This window comes from Rana temporaria, chromosome 8 (genome assembly GCF_905171775.1).
Source record: "Rana temporaria chromosome 8, aRanTem1.1, whole genome shotgun sequence".
Lineage (NCBI taxonomy): Eukaryota > Metazoa > Chordata > Amphibia > Anura > Ranidae > Rana > Rana temporaria.
The window spans coordinates 15265945-15292301 of NC_053496.1; the positions used below are offsets into that span (position 1 = coordinate 15265945).

The following is a 26357-nucleotide window of genomic DNA, read 5'->3' on the forward strand; positions in this document are numbered from 1 at the left end:
CGCCAGGAGGTGACGTCACTACAGAGGACGCGCTGGCCGGGACTTGAGCCAGCATGGCATGAGTAGCGGGCGCGGATGAGGTATTCTTCCGCGCCCTAAAATAAGAGAAATAGTCCCTCCCCTGGCGCGGTCGCCATATAAGAATTAACATAGCAATAAAAAAAAAAAAACGTACGGACGGGGGTGTGTGCTGACGGGTGGCTGGCTTTGGTTTTATGGGGTTGGAGGGCGGTTAAACGGCTGTTTGGTCATTTTTGTTTTTGTTCAGGTTGCCGGGCCCCCCTGCTGGCCGGGCCCGGTACAACTGGGCCAGCTGTACTGGCCAATCAGCGGCCCTGACAGTACCTACCCCAGAGCTTTTTTTCTCAGAAAATAGGTGCAGGAACTCAACCACGACCCCGTTCAGATTTCACAAACAGTAGGAGGGTCTTAAAGGTGCATTAAATACCAGGATTGCATTACATACAGAGTGCAGAGTTCAGGGGGGTTACACACAGAGTGCAGAGCTGTCACTTGTAAACACAGAAACCAGACTTTTGTGTTTACAAGTGATTGTGGTGAGCAGGCATCAAAGGGTCTGAGCCAGAGGTGGTGGAACTGAGTTTCCCCAAGTTCCCCCTGAAAAAAAGCCCTGTCTACCCCTACTTGTTAAATCCTTCAATGAGGCAATACCCCTTATAACTATGTAGCGCCTGGCTACTTTGAGAGCCGGTGCTATGTTAAATTTAGGGGGAGGATTCAGAGAAGTAGTTGGCTCTTAATTAGTTTTACTGTTTAAATGTGTGTCTCTGCTCTAGCATGGCTGTGCTGTGGGCTGTCCTTTCATCCGGACTCCTGGCACCCCCAGACGGCAGGTGGCAGCAGTGTGGTCAAGTGTTCTGGGTGCCACTCCTCAGCGGCCAGTCAGGGCTTGCCTCGCTGTGCATGCTGGGGAGGGGTATAAAGGGGGCAGATGCCATTACCTCGAGGTTCTTCCTCGTGTGGCGCCCACCATTGGGGTAGCCATTCCACGACACCCCCGCATATGGCCCTCCTGGCCAAGGTGTGCGTGGCCAGCAGTGTTCCTGGTTCTGGGACCACATTGGCCCGGAGCGATTGATCCACTGTGTGGGCCTGTAACGGACACATGCATGCTGCCGGGACAGTTATGATCTTCGTGCAGGGGGACTACAAGGAACTGCATGGCTTGTCACAAGTGGATGTACCACATTGTATTCTGAGCTCAAAGGGTTAACTGGACAAGGGTCTCTGTCACTGCTGAATGCTAATGTACCCTTCGCATAGCTAATGAACTCTCTTGTGGAGATAACAGCCTCCTGTGAGGTGTATGCTGATGGGGATTATGTGTGAGTGATAATTGTTTTAAAGGTTAATTGAATTCTATTGTCTGATCAAGCTAAGTTGAGGAGCCGAAATGGCTAGCAGCTGATTGGCTCAAGGGAAGGTCATTCTTTCAAAGTGTGTGTATTGAAGTCCCCCCTGGGGGGGGGGGGGGGTGTCATTTGTTTCTGTATAGTTGTAACCAGATTTAAGGAGGAAAAATGTGACATTAAAAGTCAGTCTGCTTGACTCTGCAAACATAGCACTTCTCGTTTCTTGAAAGGGCGTTCGATGGGATATACCGGCGGTACTTGCATATCGCAGCTTGCCAGGGAAAAGGACGTCTCCAACGGCTGAGACCCTCACACCAGTGGGTAGCCGTTACATTGGTTGGTAGCAGTGGGATGGTCCTTTTATCCAAAGAGCAAGTGCTGAATGGAGTCGCAGTATGCCAGGCTGAAAAGATCCACACTGAAAGATTTATTAGAGAGTCGTGGTAGGAGCGCCAGCAACAGACCACGGAGGGAGCTGATAGCTGAACTGCTGGAGCTGGACGAAATGGATGGATCCATGGAAGGAACTGAGCCCCTTGCACCGGTCAGCGAGGAAGATGTAATTACTGGGATTGTACAGCGGAGATTATCCTTGTATCCAGAAACGTCCGTGGAACTAATCAACCAGCTGTTCCGGGAAGCAAGGGAAGAGATACAAACGAAGAGGGGACAAGAACTGGAACTGGTAAGAGCGAGACAGCCCATTACACCTGCAGTTCCTACCCCCCCACCTGCTGCTACAGGAAAGAAAATACCGTTCACTGCATTTAAAGCTTTTGTAGAAAGTGAGGAAGAAATCGATGGATATTTGGCGGATTTTGAGAGGCAGTGCTCACTACACCAGGTACCACCAGACCAATGGGTCACTATTTTGTCGGGGAAATTGTCGGGCAAAGCCAATGAAGCCTTTCGGGCTCTCGCTCCAGAGGATGTTTTACAATATCAGCAAGTTAAAAAGGCGTTGCTAACCCGATATGCCGTAACGCCAGAAGCCTACCGCCGGCGCTTCCGGGAGTCCAAGAAGATGGCTGTGGACTCCCACATGGAATGGGCCAACCAGTTACAAAGGATGGCATCCCTTTGGGTCCAAGGGTGCAAGGCCAACACCGGGGAGGAAGTATTGCAGCTGTTCCTAATGGAACATTTCTTCCAAGACCTGGCCGCAAACATACAAGACTGGGTACGAGATCGCCGTCCCGCTAACTTAAACGAGGCGGCTCGGCTAGCAGATGAGTACGCGGAAACAAGGAAAGTAAGCCAGGGTACTACACGGCTGGCTCATAAGGTAGAACCGCGTACTCCAACCGTCACCCCACGCCTAGAGTTTCGGGCTCCAGTCCCACCACGTCCTCAGGGGCCTAGCAACTACCCCCGGGATTCGCCTAGGGTGACGTGCCATCACTGCAGCGACACGGGACATATTGCTCGTCATTGCCCTTTGAGAGCTACAAATAACAATTGGAGACGCACAACACCCAACACAGAGGTCACTCCATCACGTCCCTCTGCGGCCCACTGCCTGGAGACCGAGGGGGGCCCGGAGGAATGTCTGGGAATTTGGTATGAGGCAGACCCAATACAAGCGGCCTCTCCGGATAACCGTCAGCATCACCGTCAGGAGGTACGGGTGAATGGACAAGTAGCACAAGGCTTAAGAGATTCCGGGACTACTATCACTCTGATTCAAAAACATCTGGTAAAGCCAGAGAACGTGTCCACTCGCACAGTTGCCGTCCGGGTCGCAGGGGGTGCTGTATTTCGCGTACCCACCACCCGGGTGCACTTAGACTGGGGAGCCGGGTCAGGAAAGACCACAGTTGGTATCATGGACAACCTACCTGCCGAGGTGGTGCTGGGCAACGACATTGGCCCTCTGACCTCGGCTTATTTACCTACACCTGCTGCTGCTTGTCCCGTGACCACCCGCGTTGCTGGAATCAACCCGCTTGCTGCTGAGAACCGGGTAAGACTACCTTCCCCGACATGTACTGTAGATCCGGCACAATATCACAGTCTAAAATGGGAATGTGACAAGTTGGCCAGTGAGAAATCAGAGATGCAACGACACTATGTCATGTATTATGAGATGTCCCGTGGCTTGAACATTGAAATGCACAAACAGGCGGAAATTGTCAAAAGATTAAATGGGATTTGCATCCAGGTGGTGCCGTATTTGTCCCAAGAGCATCAGCAACAGGTTTTGGGAGCCATTGAGAGAGCAAAGCAAGTGACTGTTCCAGAACTGAATTCCATTATTCACCTTCACCATCAGCTACCGACCTGGTAAGCCAATGAGAAGGCCGACGGACTGTCCAGGCAAACGGAACTTTTACCCTAACAGCAGACCGCACATCCCCAAGTTGATCCGAAAAGGATCAATCCGGGTCTGCCGGAGTGTTCCACAAAGGGGGAGTAGTGTAACGGACACATGCATGCTGCCGGGACAGTTATGATCTTCGTGCAGGGGGACTACAAGGAACTGCATGGCTTGTCACAAGTGGATGTACCACATTGTATTCTGAGCTCAAAGGGTTAACTGGACAAGGGTCTCTGTCACTGCTGAATGCTAATGTACCCTTCGCATAGCTAATGAACTCTCTTGTGGAGATAACAGCCTCCTGTGAGGTGTATGCTGATGGGGATTATGTGTGAGTGATAATTGTTTTAAAGGTTAATTGAATTCTATTGTCTGATCAAGCTAAGTTGAGGAGCCGAAATGGCTAGCAGCTGATTGGCTCAAGGGAAGGTCATTCTTTCAAAGTGTGTGTATTGAAGTCCCCCCTGGGGGGGGGGGGAGTGTCATTTGTTTCTGTACAGTTGTAACCAGATTTAAGGAGGAAAAATGTGACATTAAAAGTCAGTCTGCTTGACTCTGCAAACGTAGCACGTCTCGTTTCTTGAAAGGGCGTTCGATGGGATATACCGGCGGTACTTGCATATCGCAGCTTGCCAGGGAAAAGGACGTCTCCAACGGCTGAGACCCTCACACCAGTGGGTAGCCGCTACAGGACCCAATAGTCGACTGGGTCCCCAATCTGGAGGGGGTCCCGAGCTGTCCGTCCAATTGGAGGAAGCTGACCGATGAGGAGTCTGTCCGAAGGATACCAAGCACAAGGCTGGTGTTCCAGGAGGGGCCTGTCCATTCATAGGGGGACCACCTGAGTTCTGACAGGCTGGATGTTGGTCGCCTGTTAGCTGCTAATTGTGCAAAACTACCTGAAGGAAATCCGGGTGCTGAATCTACTAAGAGAGGATTCCGGACCATAATTGTCTCCAATCTTATAGGAGGGTCTGTGGCAGAGACTTAATCCTAAGTTCGAGTAACACTCTGGCTGCCAGGCTGGTGAGAGAGGCCTGTCCAGGTGCGCTATACCCACTCCGGCTGGAGTGGCGAAGTGAAGTGTTGCTGGAAGCAGGACTGTTACCCGTGTTCGGTTACACCTGGATCTATTGTCTTCTATTTGCTATCCCTTCACCTTTCTACTGTTTAACTGTTTTTACCCAGCTGGGTAATAAAAGCACAGAAAAGACACCTGTTGTGTGGACATTCCATTTACTACAACTCTCATCAAGTACCTTAGACGGCGGGAGATACAGAGGTAACATGCCACCCAAAACAAACCTGCAGCTCCTTCGGGGTAGTGCTACAACTACATGACAATTAATTCTCATATTTCTTTTAGTTTTATTCTGGTGAAATAAAGGACAGAATACATTTGTAAGGCTGGTTTTACAATTGTTACCTTATGCTATGTACACACATTATTGGTTGCAGCAAAATCTGGAGAGCCTTATCTCCCCTAAAATATATGCAAGAAACTGACTGAAAACATGACCTTTGATTCCATATTATTTGCTTATACAAGATTAGGAAGCAGTGGCGGCAGGTGTTTTTTTCTTTTGGGGGGGGCGGCAAACGGCCACCCCCCTGTCGTTTGGTAGGTTGACAACCCCCCTGGAGGACAGTCGGGACATAAAGCACTTACCCCATCTAGAAAGCAGGTGGGCGGGTGGACAGCATGTCCGGCAGCTTTCTTCCTCCTCCTGTGGTGTGGATCATGGCGGCTTCTGCCGTGCATCCCCCTCCTCCTTCTCGGAGGCGTCCAATAGGATCGACTGACCTTTCAGTCAATAGGGAAACAAGTATCAGACCTGTGCTTCCTGATTGGCGGAGAGGCGATTCAGTGTTCGAAAAGGGAATATTAATTTGCTTTTCTAACTCCGAGACCAATGCTCTGCACCACGAGTCCACCCTATTTTGACTCTAATCAGGTGCTTAAAAAAAACACCCCCCACTGTAATTCATGCGCTCGGGGTGGCCATAGAGGGGGCGACGCCCCGTTATCCCTGATTGGACGGGTCGCCCCTGTTGGGAGGTCACGCTAGAAGTCCTATAGTAAAATGCAGTTGTGCAAGATGCTGTAGACCAGCGGTCGCCAACCAGTCGCCAACCAGTGGTCTGTGAACCACTGGTGGTCCATGGGAAAATTTTGGTGGTCCCCAGAGGTTCTGTCGCAAATCAACATTAGGCTGGATGTATACAGCCCAATGTTGTTTCCAGTGCTGTTCTCAATGCAAGCTGACAGTTAATACTGTAATGCCGCCTACACAGGATCGGAAATTCCGACAAGAAAATCGTGGATTTTTTTCAGACGGAATTTTGCCTCAAACTTGTGTTGCATACACACGGTCACACAAATGTTGTCTGAAACTCCAACCGTCAAGAACACGGTGACGTTCAACACGTACGACGAGCCGAGAAAAATTAAGTTCAAGTTCTTCTGCTTGATTCCGAGCATGCAAGAACTTTTCTTGTCCGAAAAATTGAGAACCAGCTCTCAAATTTTTGCTGTCGGAAATTCCGACAGAAAATGTCCGATGGAGCGTACACACGGTCGGAATTTCCGACCAAAAGCTCACATCGGACTTTTCTTGTCGGAATCTCCGAGGCATTGGCGCACATTGATACCCGATGCTTCCTCTGTAGTTCCGGCTCCTGCGAGCTTGGAGGGAAAAATTATACCACCTTGGGGGAAAACCCATATTATGTTGCCAACATCCCTAGAATTAGAGCAGAAAGTGGAAGTGTACTCCTCAGTACTATGGGACTTTTAGAGGCAAACTACGGTATGTAAGATCAGTATATAAAATAAATACAAAGTTTATTTTTACATAATAAAAACATTGGTGCATACATCACCATCAAGTTACATAAAACATAAAATTTGAGACATGGGCTCATAGATAGCTGATTGCTGATATGGTTGTCTCTTTTCGTTATGGTTGATGCGTTTCAGGAGCAAAATATATCCCTTCTTCAGGGGTTTTTAAACGGGAATATCAGAGATGACAAAGATTCTATGGTATAAAGCAGGAGTCTCCAAACTGCGGCCCGAGGGCCAGATGTGTCCCTTTGCTAGCCTTATTCCGGCCCTTGGGACACATTTCTTCCACTGATATTAGGCACTATTCCTCCCACTGACACCAACAATGGGGCACTATATTATCCAGGGATACCAATGATGGATACTATTCCTCCTACTAATAGGGGGACTACTCCTCCTCCTATTGACCACCAACCCTGAGGCCATATTTATTCTCACTAATGCTGGTCCCAAGACATTTTCTGTCCCTGCTGGCCACAATTCGGCCCTCCTAAAGTCTGAAGGACAATAAAGTGGCCCTTTGTTTGAAAAGTTTGAAGACCCCTGGTATAAAGGAACATGGTTTACTAAAGGCACATAGACTGTGCACTTTGCAAAGTACAATTGCACTCTGCAAAAGCAGTTGCTCCAGACCATAGTACATGAGCAGAAGCTCTGCTGACTTCCATCATGCCATCATGTGCAAGCAGAAATGCTGATTTTTTTTTCCTAGTACGTGATTGGGTATTCTTTGCAAAGTGAACCTTTATCTCGCTTACTAAGCTCCGGAGCAACTGCTCTTGCAGAGTGCAACTTCATTTTGCAAAGTGCACAGTCTATTTGCTTTTAGTAAATCAACCCCAATCATCAATCTGAAGTTTGCTCTTGGTCCCCTTTGTTCTTTTAGCTAAAATGTGTTTATTTGTACTTGCAGCCTGAAGGAGTCCTACAAGAAAAGTCTTACAGTTCACTGCTTTGTAACAAAGATGGTAAGAAATGACTGTGAACTCTATAACTGGGGTACAGGGCTGGACTGGGACAAAAATTTGGCCCTGGACTTCATCCAGACCAGCCCACTTTAATTCAATAAAATGCTGCCCCCAACCCGAAAAAAATCACGCCCACCAAAAGGCCCCTTTATCCATTATTGTATATCATGAGAGGGTGAGAGAGAGAGGGAGGGTTGAGGGAGAGGGTGTGGATTAGAGAGGGGAGTGAGTGTAAGAAAAAGAGAGAGGGTGAGTGTAGGACCCCTTTTTACACTGAGGCGTTTTTTAGGCGCTTTTGGGCTAAAAATAGCGCCTGTAAAGCAACTGAAAAACGCCTCCGCTGCACTCCCATGGTGAAAGCCTGATTGCTTTCACACTGGGGCGCTGCCAGGGTGTTAAAAAAAGTCCTCCAAGCAGCATCTCTGTTTTAAAAAACGGCCCACTGAGCCATCGGCCCACCGGGAAACTCCCTGTAGTCCCTATGGCCAGTCCATCCCTGCTGGGGTATATAGAAAAACAAATATGTAATGCGTTTCTGGGCCCAATAACCATAGCCCACCATAGAAAATTTCCCATGTAAGTGACATTCCTGTGCAAATTTAGGTAAACTGACTATGAGTGAGTAAGCAGGGCCCAAGCATTGGATACCCAGAGGGGAGGAAAGACACACAGAGACCCGAATTTTCAAGGAAGTGTATTAAGGTGGAAGTCACAACAAAACAGTTAGTGCCGGTTCACGCTACAGCGACTTGGGATCCGACTTGTCAGACCTCAAGTTGCCCCAAGTCGCTGGACATAAAAAATTCCATTGAAGTGAATGAGAGCCGTCTTAACCCCCTTGGCGGTAAACCCGAGCGCGACTCGGGGTAGGTTTCCAATGTTAGGATCGGTATCCCCGAGTCACGCTCGGGGTGGACGTGCAGAGTGTGCAGCGGCGCGGCTTACCTTCTCGCTGGATCCACAGGCAAGTTACTTACCTTGTCCCTGGATCCAGCGATGCCACCCCGCTGTGTGAGCGAGCGGGACCTCCTCGCTCGATTCACAGTGTCCCCGTGTGCCGCCGATCTCCGTTCCCTGCGACGTTACGACGCACGGGGGCGGAGAACGGCGCCAAATTCAAAAAAGTAAACAAACAAATTACATACAGTATACTGTAATCTTATAGATTACAGTACTGTATGTAAAAAATACACCCCCCCCTTGTCCCTAGTGGTCTGCCCAGTGTCCTACATGTACTTTTATATAATACAAAATGTTCTTTCTGCCTAAAAATTGTAGATTGTCCAAAAGTGTCCCTTTATGTCAAAAATGGTTTTAGATCAGCTAGAAAACAGCGATAATAAATTATAATCACTTGCAGAATTGTGCGATAGCGATTTGTGGGGAAATTCGTCATAAAAAAAAAAAAATAATGACAGCGACAATTCTGCAACTGAGCAAATTTCAGTGATTTTGAGTTGATTACATTATTGAATAATTTTTATTATAATTATATTATTATTTGTTATAATTATTTATAATTATTTATTATATTATAATTTATAATTTTGTTTTAAAAAAAAAATCATACCCGGGATGCCTACTAGACTCTTGTTTGGTCATATTTAAGTGAGTTATTTCTAAAAATTACAGGCCTACAGTATAAAACGCCAAATTTCCTTGCAAAATAATTGTACCGCTTTTGGTACGTAATTCCAGACAGAATCATACCGCCAGGGAGGTTAATGTACACCTCTGAAGTTGCTCCGACTTCAGAAAAGGTTCCTGTACTACTTCAAGGCGACTTCTAGGCAACTTGTACCCATAGATTTCAATGGAAGTTGCCTCCAAGTTGGATCTCCATCTTAACTGAAGCAACTTTACAGGAAAAGAGAATAGTTTACTCAGGCAAACCCCTCCCTCCCACAGAGCTGATTATTCTGTGAATGGACACAGCCAAAGTCGCCTGTCCTGGAGGCAACTTTAAGTCGTGTTGTTAGTTGCTTGAAGTCGCACTGAAGTCTCCTCCAAATTGCCTTGCAAATTTGCGCTGTAAGTTGGGTTTCCCCTGTGTGATCCGGCACTAACAAAGCCTATGTGATGGCAACATCTATAGAGAACTGTGTAACAGTAGCCTGGAGTGATACACTAATGCTAAAAGCACCTGGCAGCGGAGGCAGCTGAAAGGCGGGCGTACAACTGAAGAGGGAAAGCGCCTAATAGGCAGACAGTTTCTACTCTGTCCCTCCTCCACTGGAGCCTCTCCCTATGATATGTACACTCTCCCTAGCCTAAGGTGACCAGATTTTTTTATTGAAATCCAGAGACATATTTTTTTTTTACTGACTGCAATCAGTGACTCTCTGCCCATCACTGCCGCCGCCCACCTCACAGCCTGCCAAGTCTTACTCTTCGGGCCCCGGCTACTACTGGGTGGGGAGCAGAGGAAGATCACTCCACCAGGGAAGGCAAGGAGATAAGCAGGCAGGTGGCTGGCCGGGACTTGAGCCAAGGCAGAAGAACATGCGAGCGGAGCGGAATAGGCATGCACACAAAACTGAAGAAATACTCCCTCCGCTCCGACCAGCACATGATTATGAGAAAGGAGCACAGAAAATGGAAAAAATACACCCCCCCCTAAGCTAGTAGGAGCGGGGGGGTTTAATTTTGATTTTTTTTTCTGCACTGACAGTTTTTTAAAATTTTCCAGCCCCTGTTAAATCCAATCCGGGGACAAAACCGGGGACAGACTTGGTAAGGGGACAGTGTCCTCAATTCAGGGGCTGTCCCCGGAAACTGGGGATGTCTGGTCACCCTACCCTAGCCAGTGGGTTCCTGTCCCTAACATAACCACACGCAAAATGCTTGCCAACTGCAGTGAGTCAGTACTTTTTATAAGCATTGCCCCATCAAAGATGGCTGCAGAGGTCACCTGGTGAAGCAGTACCCAATTGGACAGCTGTTCTCCTGGTCACACCTATGGAGGCCTCATAGGATCATACTTTCATTCTGTCCTCCACTCTCTTTGCATGGTTGCTGCAGAGCAGCACCACCTATGCTGGGAGGACAAACTACACCTGCCTACAAGTGCCCAGAACATGTACCGAAATCTAGAAACCTAAATAAAGTCCAGGTGCCAGAAAACCCTACAAAGTGAGGGAAATCCTGGTAGTCACCAAACCTAGTGTATCTACTGGAAGATACACCTCTATTCGTGTTCTGATGAATGCTCAAAATTTGAGATTTCTTTTCCCTTTTGGTGATCATGGTCACAGGACTAATAAAAAGAGTGAATCTCTTGAACTGGGACACTCTTATGCCGCGTACACACGACCATTTTTAATGGTCTAGAAAAAACAAAGTTTTTTTCAACCCGATTATTGCTAAGCCTGCCTTGCCTACACACGATCATGAAAAAAAAATGCTCAAGCAAAGCGCGGTGACGTACAACACGTACAACGGCACTATAAAGGGGAAGTTCCATTTGGATGGCGCCACCCTTTGGGCTGCTTTTGCTGATTTTGTGTTGGTAAAAGTTGGATGAGAGACGATTTGCGCTTTTCAGTCTGTTACAGCGTAATGAATGTGCTATCTCCGCTAGTTTTACCAGAACGAGCGATCCCGTCTCATAACTTGCTTCTGAGCATGCGCGTTATTTTCACGTAGTTAAAGCCTACACATGACCATTTTTTATGGCGTTAAAAACAACGTGAAAAACGACACAAAAATTTAGAGCATGTTCTAAATTTTTAATGCCCATTTTTAACGTCGCAAAAAATGCTCTGGAGCCCACACACGATCGTTTCTAATCACATTAAAAAACAAATGTCATTTTTCACATCGTGAAAAACGGTCGTGTGTACGCGGCATTAGTTGGTCGAACCCATTTACACTACAAAAACCTGTAAAGAAGAATTGCAATATTTTGCTTGACGTTGTAATCTCTGATTCCATATTTCTCAAAATCACATCTGTGATATTCCTTCATATTAATACAGTGATACATTTTACAAATGTGCTTTGCCAACTTCAGGAAGCACAATAAGAATAAGTGATAATTCTGCAATAAATAAAACAAAAGAACAGCCTGGTCATGTGACCCATCAAAGTCATATAACTGGCTACCCTTCAATCACACAGATCTCTGATGCCTCAATAAGCCACACCATGCAATGGGACATAAAATGCAGAGTGATGGATGGAAAGATACACAACTTAGACCTATTGAAAGGAACATTTTAAACTTGCATGGCATATCCTCTCAATGGATACAGAAAATTGAGCATTTTCATTTCTCTGAAAAAAGTTTGAATTTTCAGTGAAATCTCACCATTTTGGCAAAGTGTATAGGAGAATAAGAAATTATAAAGGCTCTTGGTGGCTTTTTTGGTGTAATGGGCTTTAACCCTCCTGGCGGTATTCCCGAGTCTGGCTCGGGGTAAGATTTCTGTACCAAAAGCGGTATCCCCGAGCCAGACTCGGGCTCGTCTCGCAGCAGCAAGAGACAAAGTTACTTACCTTGTCCCTAGATCCTGCGATGCATCCCCGCTGTGTGAGCGAGCGGCGTCCTTGCTCGATTCACACAGTGTCCCCGTGTCCCGCCGATCTCCGTTCCCTGCGACATTACGACGCACGGGGGCGGAGAACGGCGCCAAATTCAAAAAAGTAAACAAACACCAAACATACAGTATACTGTATTCTTATAGATTACAGTACTGTATGTAAAAAATACACACCCCCCTTGTCCCTAGTGGTCTGCCCAGTGTCCTGCATGTACTTTTATATAATAAAAACTGTTCTTTCTGCCTGCAAACTGTAGATTGTCCATAGCAACCAAAAGTGTCCCTTTATGTCAAAAATGGTTTTAGAGCAGCTAGAAAACAGCGATAATAAATTATAATCACTTGCAGAATTGTGCGATAGTGATTTGTGGGGAAATTCGTCATAAAAAAATAAAAGTAATGACAGCGACAATTCTGCAACTGAGCAAATTTCAGTGATTTTGAGTTGATTAAAATATTGAATTATTTTTATTATAATTACATTATTTGTTATAATTATTTATAATTATTTATTATATTATAATTTAATAAATTATTTATAATCGCTAAAATCGAATATTCGTGATATTTTATAAAAAAAAAATTTTTTGCAAAATTTCGCTTATGCGAATGCGAAATTGATTGCGAAGTTACGCTAATGCGAAATTGATTGCGAAATTTTTAAACATTCAATTTCACCTGCCCTTTGGAAAACGTGTGGTTTTACGTAATGGACCCTGCAACTAAGGTATTAATAAAATAAATACATTATTATATAGATTTGAGGGTTTACTTTGACCAATTTGTATATTGATTAGTTTAATAAATATTGAATAACCATAGATTTGGAAAATAGAGATCTCTCCTCTAGACTGAACTGTATTGAGTTAGGTAAAGATCAACCGCACACTGGGGCCCCTGATTCTGTTGAGTTAAAAAAAAGCCAAGTAAACCGTTTACGTTGACATCTCTTAAATGTCTTTATGTTAAACAGTTATTATTCTCATTAAAGAGGTGAAATGCAAATGATGACATGGGACAAAAGATGGAAAATTCTTTGAAGATGTGATACACTCCACTCTCTCCTATGACAACTGTGGTAGGAGAACTCTGATTGGCTCTGATGCAAAAGAAGGGCGGAGAAAGTATTCGCGAATATTCGTAATACGAATATTCGCGATTGCGAATATTCGGCAACATAAAAGGATCGCCTCAGCTTAGCTACTCGGCCCAGGGTCTCTAATCATACCAGCAATGCTTTTAGACGTCGATGGAGATCACTAGGATGTGATCTGTTTTAAAAATAAATTTGAAAAAATACGAATATTCGGAATAGCGAATTTTGGCCGCGAAATTCGAGTTATTCGCGAATATTCGAATATGTCATATTCGTAACGAATATTCGCAATGCGAATATTCCTGAGCAACACTAGTGTTCATGTCTAACATCTAATCATACACTATGGTAACTCCTATTTCTGCAAACTCCCCTGCACATAACTGGGTTATTTAAAGTATCATTGGGATCCATTCGACTATGGGAATGTTTATTCCTTAAATTAATCAAAGTCTGGATTTGTAAACTTTGATGCATGTTACATGTATTATGGTATACACACACACACACACACACACACACACAAATCAAGTTTTATTCAAAGCACATACAATCTATATCAGTGGTTTTGAACCACTGGACAATGGCCAACTTCCAGGCCACAGCCTCCCTCCTCCAGTACCTTCAGCCATTCTGCAGATTGCCTAACCTTCCACAATACCTCCCAGTTCTCATATAGCTCCCAAACTCCCATATTTGCCAGTAGTGCCCCTAAACCTCCCCCATGATGCCATTGGCCCCCTGAGAGCTCTCAGCCCTCACAAAGCCCTTAGCATCCCACAGGGCATCCTAACCTTCCACAGTGTCCTGAAAAGCCCCCAGTGACCTTGAGAGACCCCAGTCCCCTTCAGAGTCTCATCCTCTACAAGGCCATTAGTGTTGCTCACGAATATTCGCATTGCGAATATTCGTTACGAATATGGCATATTCGAATATTCGCGAATAACTCGAATTTCGCGGCCAATATTCGCTATTCCGAATATTCACATTTTTTCTAATTTATTTTTAAAACAGATCACATCCTATTGACGTCTAAAAGCATTGCTGGTATGATTAGAGACCCTGGGCCGAGTAGCTAAGCTGAGGCGATCCTTTTATGTTGCCGAATATTTGCAATCGCAAATATTCGATTTCCGAATATTCGCGAATACTTTCTCCGCCCTTCTTTTGCATCAGAGCCAATCAGAGTTGTCAAAATCTCGCAATCAATTTCGCATTCGCATTAGCGAAATTTCGATAAAATATCACCAATATTCGATTTCCGAATATTCGCGAATACTTTCTCCGCCCTTCTTTTGCATCAGAGCCAATCAGAGTTGTCAAAATCTCGTAATCAATTTCGCATTCGCATTAGCGAAATTTCGATAAAATATCACCAATATTCGATTTCCGAATATTCGCGAATACTTTCTCCGCCCTTCTTTTGCATCAGAGCCAATCAGAGTTCTCCTACCACAGTTGTCAAAATTTCGCAATCAATTTCGCATTCGCATTAGCGAAATTTCGCCAATTTTTTTTTTTTATATAAAATATCACGAATATTCGATTTTAGCGAATATTTCACGAATATTCGTCTATATATTCGTGATATATCGCGAAATGGAATATGTCGTATTCCGCTCAACACTAAAGGCCATCAAGTCTGATGCAGAGTGCCCTAATCCCCCCCAGAACCCCCATCCCCACACTGACACCCAATTCCATTCAGAGCCTTCTGGCATATTAATTAATAATTGGCTTTTCCATACTTTTATTGTGTAAGTATGAACTTTTTTTTATTGTTGGAGCATAAAAGAATTTACCGAGACCTGGTCTCAATAGGGTTGAGGACCTGATCTATATGATATCATTGTTGTATTTTGCTTGTTTTGCCTTTATGTGAATCTAACGTCAGTGTGTTTACATCAGGAGAATCAAAGACGGTGAACGTTGTTCTGCAAATTCCAGAGGATATTATAAAAGATTCTGAAAGAGCCGATGTAACTGTTCTGGGTAAGTGAATGTAAACCCTAAACCTATCTTGTGATTTCAGTGCTAAAATGTTGGCGCACTAAGGCCTCGTACACACGATAGGTTAACCAGAGGACAACGGCCCTTTTTTCCCACAAATAGAGATTTCTTTTGGTGGTATTTGATCACCTCTGCGTTTTTTAGTTTTTGCGCTATAAACAAAAATAGAGCGACAATTTTGAAAAAAATGAATATTTTTTACTTTTTGCTATAATAAATATCCCCCAAAAATATATAAAAAAACTTTTTTTTCCTCAGTTTAGGCCAATACGTATTCTACACATTTTTCGTAAAAAAAAAAATCGCAATAAGCGTTTATTGATTGGTTTGCGCAAAAGTTATAGCATTTACAAAATAGGGGGTATTTTTATGGCATGTTTATTAATATTTTTTTTTTACTAGTAATGGCGGCGATCAGTGATTATTATTTTTTTGGTACTGCGACATTATGGCGGACACTTCGGACACTTTTGACACATTCTTGGGACCATTGCCATTTTTATAGCGATCAGTGCTATAAAAATGCATGGATTACTATAAAAATGCCACTGGCAGTGAAGGGTTAACACTAGGGGGCGGGGAAGGGGTTAAGTATGTTCCCTGGGTGTGTTCTAACTGTAGGGGGGGTGGCCTCACTAGGGGAAATGACTGATCGCTGTTCATACATTGTATGAACAGAAGATCAGCATTTCTCTCCCTGACAGGACCGGGAGCTGTGTGTTTACACACACAGCTCCCGGTCCTCGCTCCGTAACGAGCGACCGCGTGTGCCCGGCGGTGATCGCGCCCGCCGGGCACGGGAGTCGGGGGCGAGCGCCTAGTGGCCTGCGCGAGAGCCGACGCATAGCTACGGGCTCTCGTGCAGGGGAGCCGACCTGCCGCCGTAAAACGACGGCGGCTGGTCGGCAACCAGTTAAATACACAAGAGACAGGTAACAAAAATGGTGAAAGGTTTGGGGAAGCGACCTCAGGAACTTAATATGTACAGTCTGGAGGAAAGAAGGGAAAGGAGAGACACGATTGAAACCTTTTTATACATCAAGGTGGTGAATAAGGTTCAGAAGGGCAGTTTTTTCAGTATGAAACCAAAGCAGAACACGGGACACGACCTCAAACTAACTGGGGGAAGTTCAAAACTAATCTTAACCACTTGCTTACTGGGCACATAAACCCCCTTTGTGCCCAGGCGAAATTTCAGCTTCCGGCACTGCGTCGCTTTAACTGACATTTGCGCGGTCGTGCGACGTGGCTCACAAACAAAATTGACGTCCTTTTTTCCCCACAAATACAGCTTTATTTTGGTGGTATTTGATCACCTCTGCGGTTTTTATTTTTTGCGCTATAAACAAAAAAAGAGCGTCAATTTAAAAAAATATATATTTTTTTTACTTGTTGCTATAATAAATCTCCCATTTTTTTTTTTTAAAAAACAATTTTTTTTCTCAGTTAAGGCCGATACGTATTTTTCGACGTATTTTTGTAAAAATAAGCGACTGGTTTGCGCAAAAGTTATAGCGCCTACAAAATGGGGAACAGAATTATGATTTTTTTTCATTATTTTTTTTTTAATAGTAATGGTGGCGGTCTGCAATTTTTATTGGGACTGCAATATTGCGGCGGACGTATCGGACACTTTCGACACAAATTTGGGACCATTCACATTTATACAGCGATCAGTGCTATAAAAATGCACTAATTACTGTATAAATGTGACTGGCAGGGAAGGGGTTAACACTAGGGGGTGAGGAAGGGGTTAAATGTGTAGCCTGGGTGTGTTCTAACTGTGTGGGGGGAGGGGACTGACTGGGGGAGGTGACCGATGCTGTGTCCCTATGTACAAGGGACACAGATCGGTCTCCTCTCCTCTGACAGCACGTGGAGCTCTGTGTTTACACCTCATCATTACACACAGAGCTCCACGTCCCTGCTGTTACCGACTGTGTCACCGACGATCGCGTGTACCCGGTGGACATCGCGGCCGCCAGGTACACGCATCGGGTCCCCAGCGATGCGGCGGCACAGTGGTTACCCGCCGCGCGCCCCCCAGTGGCGCGCGCGGGTAATGCATTTCAAATGACGTCCAAAGACGTCCACTTGGCACCTGAGAACCGCGCTGTTGACGTCTTTTGTCAATAGCGCGGGTCTCAAGTGGTTAAAGTATTATTTTACTGAAAGGATAGTTGATATTTGAAATAAGCTTAGAAAAAAGTTAACAAAAAAAATAAAAATAAATAAATAAATCAAACAAAAAAATGGACAGACTTGACGGACTACTCTGTCTTTTTCTGCCGCCACTTTTCTATGTTTCTTTGATTTGTCTCTTTAATAGGAGATCTGATGGGCACAGCCCTGGAAAACCTGGACCGGCTCCTGGCCATGCCAAATGGGTGCGGAGAGCAGAATATGGTGCGCTTTGCCCCCAACATCTTTATTCTGAAGTATCTGGAGAAGACTCATCAGCTGAACGATGAGATCGAGAGCAAAGCCATCAAATTTCTCAATGGCGGTGAGCTACTCATTACAAATGATAAAATATCCTATCCAAAATTGTCATTTTAACCTTTGCATGGAGATTAACAATACTGGGGTAGATTCACGTAGCATTTACGGCGTCGTATCTCCAGATACGCCGCCGTAATTTGAAATCTGCGTCGGCGTATCGTTACGCCGATTCACAAAGGCGCTAAAAAAATAGGCTTCCTCCGCTGACGTAACTTGAATGCGGCGGCGTAGAATTGTGTGCAATATTACGTTGGCCGCTAGGGGCGCTTCCGTTGTTTTCGGCATAGAATATGCAAATTACCTAGATACGCCGATTCACAAACGTACGTGCGCCCGGCGGTAGTTTTTTACGTTGTTTGCGTAAGGCTTTTTCTGCGTAAGGTTGCTCTTGCTATTAGGAGGCGCAGCCAATGTTAAGTATGGACGTCGTTCCCGCTTCAAAATTTTAATTTTTTACGTCGTTTGCGTAAGTCGTTCGCGAATAGGGCTGGACGTAATTTACGTTCACGTCGAAACCAATACGTCGTTGCGCCGTACTTGGGAGCAATGCACACTGGGATATGTACACGGACGGCGCATGCGCCGTTAGTAAAAAACGTCAATCACGTCAGGTCATCATACGTTTACATAAAACACGCCCCCCTTCCACATTTGAATTACGCGCGCTTACGCCGGCCCCATTTCCGCTACGCCGCCGCAACTTACGGAGCAAGTGCTTTGTGAATACTGCACTTGCTCATGTAAGTTACGGCGGCGTAGCGTAAATACGATACGCTGCGCCGCCGTAAAAAAAAGCGCAGGTACCTGAATCTGCCCCAATGTGTAGAATATCTGCTGACCCCCGCTAGTCCTGATGACTGCCTTTTTTTCCAGAATGATATCCTCATGAATTAGAATATAAGCTGATACCTTTAATGTATAAACTCGGTACTGGATTAAGACCAAACGGGGTCCCAGTAATAGGCCCCTTCATATATTTACCTTGTTCACATATTACAATGTAAGCAGAATATATCAAATCTTTTCACCTCAAGTGATATTAACCACTTAAGCCCCGAACCATTTGGCTGGCCAAAGACCAGAGCACTTTTTGCGATTCAGCACTCAGCATTCAGCTTTAACTGACAATTGCGCGGTCATGCGACATGGCTCCCAAACGAAATTGGCGTCCTGTTTTCCCCACAAATAGAGCTTTCTTTTGGTGGTATTTGATCACATCTGCGGTTTTTATTTTTTGTGCTATAAACAAAAATAGAGCGACGATTTTAAAAAAATCCTATTTTTTACTTTTTGCTATAATAAATATCCCCCAAAAATATATAAAAAAACATTTTTTTTCCTCAGTTTAGGCCGATACGTATTCTTCTACCTATTTTTGGTAAAAAAAATTGCAATAAGCGTTTATTGATTGGTTTGCGCAAAAGTTATATCGTCTACAAAATAGGGGATAGTTTTATGGCATTTTTATTGATTTATTTTTTTTACTAGTAATGGCGGCGATCATCGATTTTTATCGTGACTGCGACATTATGACAGACACTTCGGATACTTTTGACACCATTTTGGGACTATTGTCAATTATAGAGCGATCAGTGCTATAAAAATGCACTGATCACTGTAAAAATGACACTGGCAGCGAAGGGGTTAACCACTAGGGGGCTAGGAAGGGGTTAAGTGTGTCCTAGGGAGTGATTCTAACTTCTAGGGAGTGTGGCTACGAGTGACACGTCACTGATCGCTGTTCCCGATGAGAGGGAACAGAGGATCGGTGACATGTCACTAGGAAGAAAGGGGAGATGTGTTTACACTGACATCTCCCCATTCTTCAGCTCCGTGATCCGAGGCAGCTTGTGCACGCAACCACACAGCAGCAAATTTAAAGGGACGTACCTGTATGCCCATTTGCCTGTCTGTGCCATTTTGACGACGTATATGTGTGTGCGCTGGTCCTTAACCACTTAAGGACCCCTTCACGCTGATACACATCGGCAGAATGGCACGACTGGGCACAAGCACGTACCTGTACATCCTCTTTAAGAGCCCAGCGACCCGGTCCGAAGCTCGATAACTGCGCCCGCGGGACCCACGGACCCGATCGCCGCTGGTGTCCTGCGATCGGTCACAGGAATTGAAGAACGGGTAGAGGTGTGTGTGTAAACAAAAATGATATACATTGCCTAATGAAGAGTGAATCTGCACCTTCTGTTGTAAAGATGGAGCCTCCTTCCTCCCCAAGGAGCATTTAAAACCTAAGTGCTAGGCAAAATTGTGAAGAAAGGAGAGGAAAAAAAAACAAAGTCTCTCCTGAGCGTTACGGAACACTGCTCTCTGGCGGCAGAGTATACGATCTGATTGTGCACCACTTTCTGCCAACGAAGATACTTCTTGACCACAAAGTCCTCATGGGCCCTCATTTAAACTGACTAGGTGCTTTCCCCCCAAAGTCAAACACATTTCAGCAACAGCAGGGAAGGAAAAATAGTTCCTCATGGACTTCTTGAAAAGAGGGGGGGAAAAAAACACAAACCCTGCGGGCAAGTTCTGCCGATTCTCCTTCTTTGTCCTACAAATAGAACCTGGGATCGGACCAGGTAAGGGTTTTTCCCTGGTTATCAAGGGTGGTAATCGAGTAGACCCGCTCATCCTTCCCAGGCCGTTGAATAACCACCCGTTCAGCATAGATGTGCCGGCCATAGCTCCAGGACTTGCCGACAACCTTCAAAACGGTGGGTCAGTATGAACGACAACTTGAAATCCCGGGACGGCCTCTTGGTAACATTCTTTACGATTATCCTCAATCTCTTTCATAGTGGCCTCGGGCACATAGGGGAACTCCCACCCAAAATTAACTGCTACCCTTTTCATTAAAATCCTTTGCAAGCGGGCAAGCTTGGGCCGTGTGCAAGAGTGTCCCAGTCCTGGCATCACCCAGGCATCTGGACAGGGCCGCTTGAAGGAATTTGGGGGCCTCAAGCAAAATGGGGCCCCCAAGCGCACCCCCCCCACACGCAAAGCCTACGTTAGCGCTACACTCATTTTTTACACCCATGTTCTTACCCCCCCCCCTCCCTAGTCCCTATGTTTTTCTATTCTCACCTCCCCTTCTTCACTGTAGGCTGCCACTGTAGCGTGGCTGAGCTCCTCTTCCTCCTGTTCAAAGTCCCATATCAGATAGTGCCCGGGCTAGGCCGGGTACCGCACGGCACAGGAGATTCCGTTTCCTGTGTTCCCGGCCGGACTGAAAGGAAGTGAGCACTCAGTGTGCACTCACTGTCAGACCGGCCGGGAACAGGAAACTGAATCTCCTGTACCACGCGTGGTACCCGGCTGGACTGACAGGACTCAAGGAGGAAGGAAGAGGAGCTCAGAAACGCCACAGCCTGGGAAGGGGAAGTTGGGGGCCCCAAGCAATTGTTTGTTTTGCCTGTCCTGTAGCGACGGGCCTGCATCTGGAGACCTTTTCAAAGTAGGTGTCATAGTTGGAGGCACATCCTTCCCTCCGGTGACGACAGCTGTATCAAATACAACTTCCCAATTTACACTCGGGACCTCCGCCAGCGGCGTTGTATCCCCAGAGTCCATGGGTAAGCATCTCCCTGAATTGCGGGTAGTGGCAGCATGGAAACCTTTACCCCATGTTAGTTCAAGAAACTCTGGCTCAAACCAATGATCATCCCCCGCATCAGAAGATGAATCTAATTCAGAGTCTGCATACTCCTCTGCGGGCAAACTGGTGCGCACATCTTTATTCACATTGTCCCCAGTCTACTTACCAGTTCCCATCGTGGCCTCGACGAGGGCAACATCCTCCTCGGAGTCCGGTCCCGTTATAGGCTGAGGTAGGCCTCGACCGCGGCGTGGGAGGCTTTCACATAGCCCACTTTCTTTGCGGCGGGCCGAGCAGGTACAACCGCCCGCAATACAAGTGGTTCTGTAGCGGCATCCACACTTGGTTCGGGAAGATTCCCATCACTTTTGTCAAAGTCACTCACTGTAGGCGACACAGTAGCAGTAGCGGGCCAAGGAGAAGCTTCCTCCACAGTAACGGCCCCTGTGATCCAGTCCACCCGATAGGCACGGGGCTACTTAGTAGGCTGCTCCACTTTGAAAAGGTATTCACCACACCCTAGACATCGGCCGAAAGGTTGGATTCCAACTGCCAGCCCTCACATCTTGAGCAGGACACACCGAGCGCCTCCACACTTTAGACTTATTTTTCTTTGCTTTATTTACTGAACTTGGTAAAAGAATAAAATAAGTAGTTGAAGAGGTGGAAGGGTAATAGGTTCAGGCGCACAGCTTTTGTCACAACTCTAGCCAGAGTGGGTATTGTGCACCCGGATAGGCCTCTCTCACTAGCCTAGCAGCCAGGGTGGTGCACGGAAAATTTGGTGAAGTCTCTGCCACAGACCTTCTCAAAATGGAGATATGTTCAGTTCAAAATCCACTCAACACAGGATTCAGCACCCGGATCTCTCTCGATCAACTTCTTGTGAACTTAGAACTGACAGGCGACCATCACTCAGCCTCTCAGTAATGGTGCGTCCTTCGATGAAGTTCAAGGCCTCTCCCGAGATACCAGCCTTGTGCTTGGTGCTCTCCAAGATAGGTTTTTCATCGAGTGGCTTCCTCCCTCCAGGACGGACAGCACAGGACCACTCTGCAAGCGTAGACCCAGTCTGACTACCGGGCCTACTTAGTAGATCACAACCCCGGACCAACATGGTCCCGGAGCCAGGAACATGCACCCCCGGCCAGGAGGGCCACTCACGGGGGAGTGGTGGGACGACTGACCAGCGATCGATGACCCCATTCCAATGACATCTGTCCCTTAAGTACCTCTCCCCAGCATGCACAGCGGGACGATATACCCCCACTGATTGGCTGCTGAAGGGGAACACCCAAAACACCTTGACCTGACTGCTGCCACCCTTGACCTGGGGTGGTAACGGCACCCCAGACAACAATAGTGGTCACTCATAGTACAGCCATGGCTGGAACAGAGGCCCAAATTTGGAAAAAATCATACAGTCTGAGTCAACTAACTCTCAGACTGCCCTCTAAATTGAAGGCAGCACCGGCTAAAAAGTAGCAGGCCGCTACACATATATTCCTCTTTAATGGACATGCATGTCTCAAGAACTTTTCATGGGCTGTCTTGGAGTGGTAGCATAGATATACACAGATCAGCTTCAATATTACAACTTGATTCTCTGATGAACTCAGTGGCTGTGCGTCCTTAACGGGCGCATTGGGCACCGCCCCCCTCTCTGATGCACCGTTCTATTACCATAGATAGATTCATGCATTGAATGAATCTATCTATGGTCGCTGCTGCAACCCCCAATTCAGGTGATGGAAACGAACTGAAGGACCTTTTCATCGGTCCAAACCGACCGTGTGTGGGCCCCATCTGTCGGTTATCCTTCGGTCCAAAAATGTAGAACTTGCTTTAAAATTCAACCGATGGACACCTAACCGATAGGTCAAAACTGATGGTTAGTACGCAAAAGCATCGGTTAAAAACCCGCGCATGCTCAGAATCAAGTCGACGCATGCTTGGAAGCATTAAACTTCATTTTTCTCTGCACGTCGTTGTGTTTTACGTCACCGCGTTGGACTCGATCGTTTTTTAAACTGATGGTGTGTAGGCACATCAGACCATCAGTCAGCTTCATCAGTTAACCGATAAGAACGGTCCTTCGGACCGTTCTCATCGGATGGACTGATCGTGTGTACAGGGCTTCACAGTGGCACGGGTGTTTTTTCGATGCACCTGATTCAAGCGAGGTGCACCTGATTAGAGCGAGGTGAACAGCGGGCGCCATGCTGGGCGTTCACTGATCACTCAGCATTGTGCTAGCAAAGCTAAGGAATTCGCTTTGCTAACACTGAACTGCCTCTCAGCCAATCAGGTTGCCGGGTCTGTCACCTGATTGGCTGAAACGTCAGGTGTTGTGATTGGACGCCTGAGAGAGAACGGGGAGAAGACATGGAGGACGTGCAGGACACGGCCGCTGACTCTCTGCACGACAGGTAAGTGCTGGGCAGCATTTGATGGGACACAGTAGTGGCAATTGATGGGCACACTTGCAACATTTAATGGGGCACAGTATGGGCAATTGATGGTCACACTGGCAACATTTGATGGGGCACAGTAGCGGCATTTGATGGTCACACTGGCAACATTTTATGGGGCACAGTAGCAGCAATTGATGGTCACACTGGCAACATTTGATGGGGCACAGTAGCGGCAATTGGTGGGCACACTGGCAACATTTGATGGGGCACAGTAGCGGCAATTGATGGTCACACTGGCAACATTTGATGGGGCACAGTAGCGGCAATTGATGGTCACACTGGCAACATTTGGTGGGGCACAGTAGGGGCAATTGATGGTCACACTGGCAACATTTGATGGGGCACAGTAGCAGCAATTGATGGTCACACTGGCAACATTTGATGGGGCACAGTAGCGGCAATTGGTGGGCACACTGGCAACATTTGATGGGGCACAGTAGTGGCAATTAATGGTCACACTGGCAACATTTGATGGGGCACAGTGGCGGCAATTGATGGTCACACTGGCAACATTTGATGGGGCACAGTAGCGGCAATTGATGGTCACACTGGCAACATTTGGTGGGGCACAGTAGGGGCAATTGATGGTCACACTGGCAACATTTGATGGGGCACAGTAGCAGCAATTGATGGTCACACTGGCAACATTTGATGGGGCACAGTAGCGGCAATTGGTGGGCACACTGGCAACATTTGATGGGGCACAGTAGTGGCAATTAATGGTCACACTGGCAACATTTGATAGGGCACAGTGGCGGCAATTGATGGTCACACTGGCAACATTTGATGGGGCACAGTAGCGGCAATTGATGGTCACACTGGCAACATTTGATGGGACACAGTAGTGGCAATTGATGGTCACACTGGCAACATTTGATGGGGCACAGTGGCGGCAATTGATGGTCACACTGGCAACATTTGATGGGGCACAGTAGCGGCAATTGATGGGCACACAACAAGTAAGTTGGCTATAATTTGTTTAATTTTAGAACTATTGAGGCTTGCAGCAATAAAAAATATAGCAGAGAATGATTGCTTCTGTGTGGTGTTTGCTTAGATTTTTTGCCTTTTATCATAATACTAATGAAAACTAAAATAGTGAATAGCTGTACTGAATGTAATTACTTTGTTTTATATAGGATATCAGAGAGAGCTGACATTCAGACATGAAGACGGGTCATATAGTGCATTTGGATTGAGAGATCCAGAGGGTAACACATGGTGAGCTATTATCTTTATTATGCATTATTTATAATATGTGGTATTATGGATCAAATAATGAAAATTTCTGAATGTGAACTCCAAACAAAAATATGACAAATATGACAAAGTTGAAAATAACGGTCGGAATCTCAGACAAGAAATGTTCGATGTGAGCTTATGGTCGGGAATTCCGACTGTGTGTAGGCTCCATCGGACATTTTCTGTTGGATTTTCCGACAGCAAAAATTTGAGAGCTGTATCTCAAATTTTCCGAAGGCAAAAGTTCTTGTCGGAAATTCCGATTGTCTGTATGAAATATCCGAAGTAAAAGCAACAACAAGAACAGAAGATTTAATAGATGCAAAGATGAAAAATTACTGAAGATCCACTTTAAGTCTTATCAGGAAAAGGATTTTAACCACTTGATCACTGGGCACGTAAACCCACTTAATAACCAGACCAATTTTCAGCTTTCGGTGCTCTCACAATTTTAATTATTCAGTCATACAACATTGTACCCAAATTAAATTTTCGTCCTTTTTTTCACACCAATAGAGCTTTCTTTTGGTGGTATTTAATCACCATTGGGTTTTTTATTTTTTGTGCTATAAGAGAAAAAATGACTGAAAATTCTGTAAAAAAAAATTTTTTTTTGTTTATAAATTATACAATTTAGCAAATTTAGTATTTTTCTTAATTCTTTTGCATAAATGTGAAAGATGAAGTTAAGCCGAGTAAATAGATACCCAACATGTCACCCTTCAAAATTGCACACGCCGGTGGAATGGCGCCAAACTTTGCTACTTAAAAATCCCCATAGGCGACGTTGCAGGGTATTGTGGGGTATTGCAGAGTATTGTGGGGTATTGCAGAGTATTGTGGGGTATTGCAGAGTAGTGTGGGGTATTGCAGAGTAGTGTGGGGTATTGCAGAGTAGTGTGGGGTATTGCAGAGTATTGTGGGGTATTGCAGAGTAGTGTGGGGTATTGCAGAGTAGTGTGGGGTATTGCAGAGTAGTGTGGGGTATTGCAGAGTATTGTGGGGTATTGCAGAGTAGTGTGGGGTATTGCAGAGTAGTGTGGGGTATTGCAGAGTATTGTGGGGTATTGCACAGTATGGGTATTGTGTATTGCACAGTATGGGTATGGGATGGCTGAGCAGGGATGGATGGCTGGCTGGATCTGTGACTGCATGTGTCACAGATCCAGCACACAGCACACAGCCCAGCAGCACGCATCTGCTCTCTCCCCCCCCCCCTCTCCTTTGACAATGTACCGTTCGGTACAGAGAGGGGAGGGAGGAACCGGCGTCATCACATGACGCCGGTTTGTTTACTAGTGATCGCTCTGTCATTGGACGGAGCGATCACGTGGTAAACCGCCGCTATCAGCGGCGATTTACCGTGATCCGTGATGCGC

At 45.9% G+C, this 26357-nt stretch overlaps 1 protein-coding gene across 1 annotated transcript in view; it reads left to right on the plus strand.

Annotated features, from left to right (window-relative positions):
- Positions 1-26357, plus strand: part of LOC120946695 (alpha-2-macroglobulin-like protein 1) — a 171444-nt gene that overhangs the window by 105581 nt on the left and 39506 nt on the right. Inside the window, exons 22-25 of the mRNA XM_040361325.1 lie at positions 7452-7506; positions 15052-15135; positions 17483-17659; positions 24876-24957. Coding sequence (XP_040217259.1) covers positions 7452-7506; positions 15052-15135; positions 17483-17659; positions 24876-24957 — 398 coding nt within the window. The remainder of the gene's footprint in view (positions 1-7451; positions 7507-15051; positions 15136-17482; positions 17660-24875; positions 24958-26357) is intronic.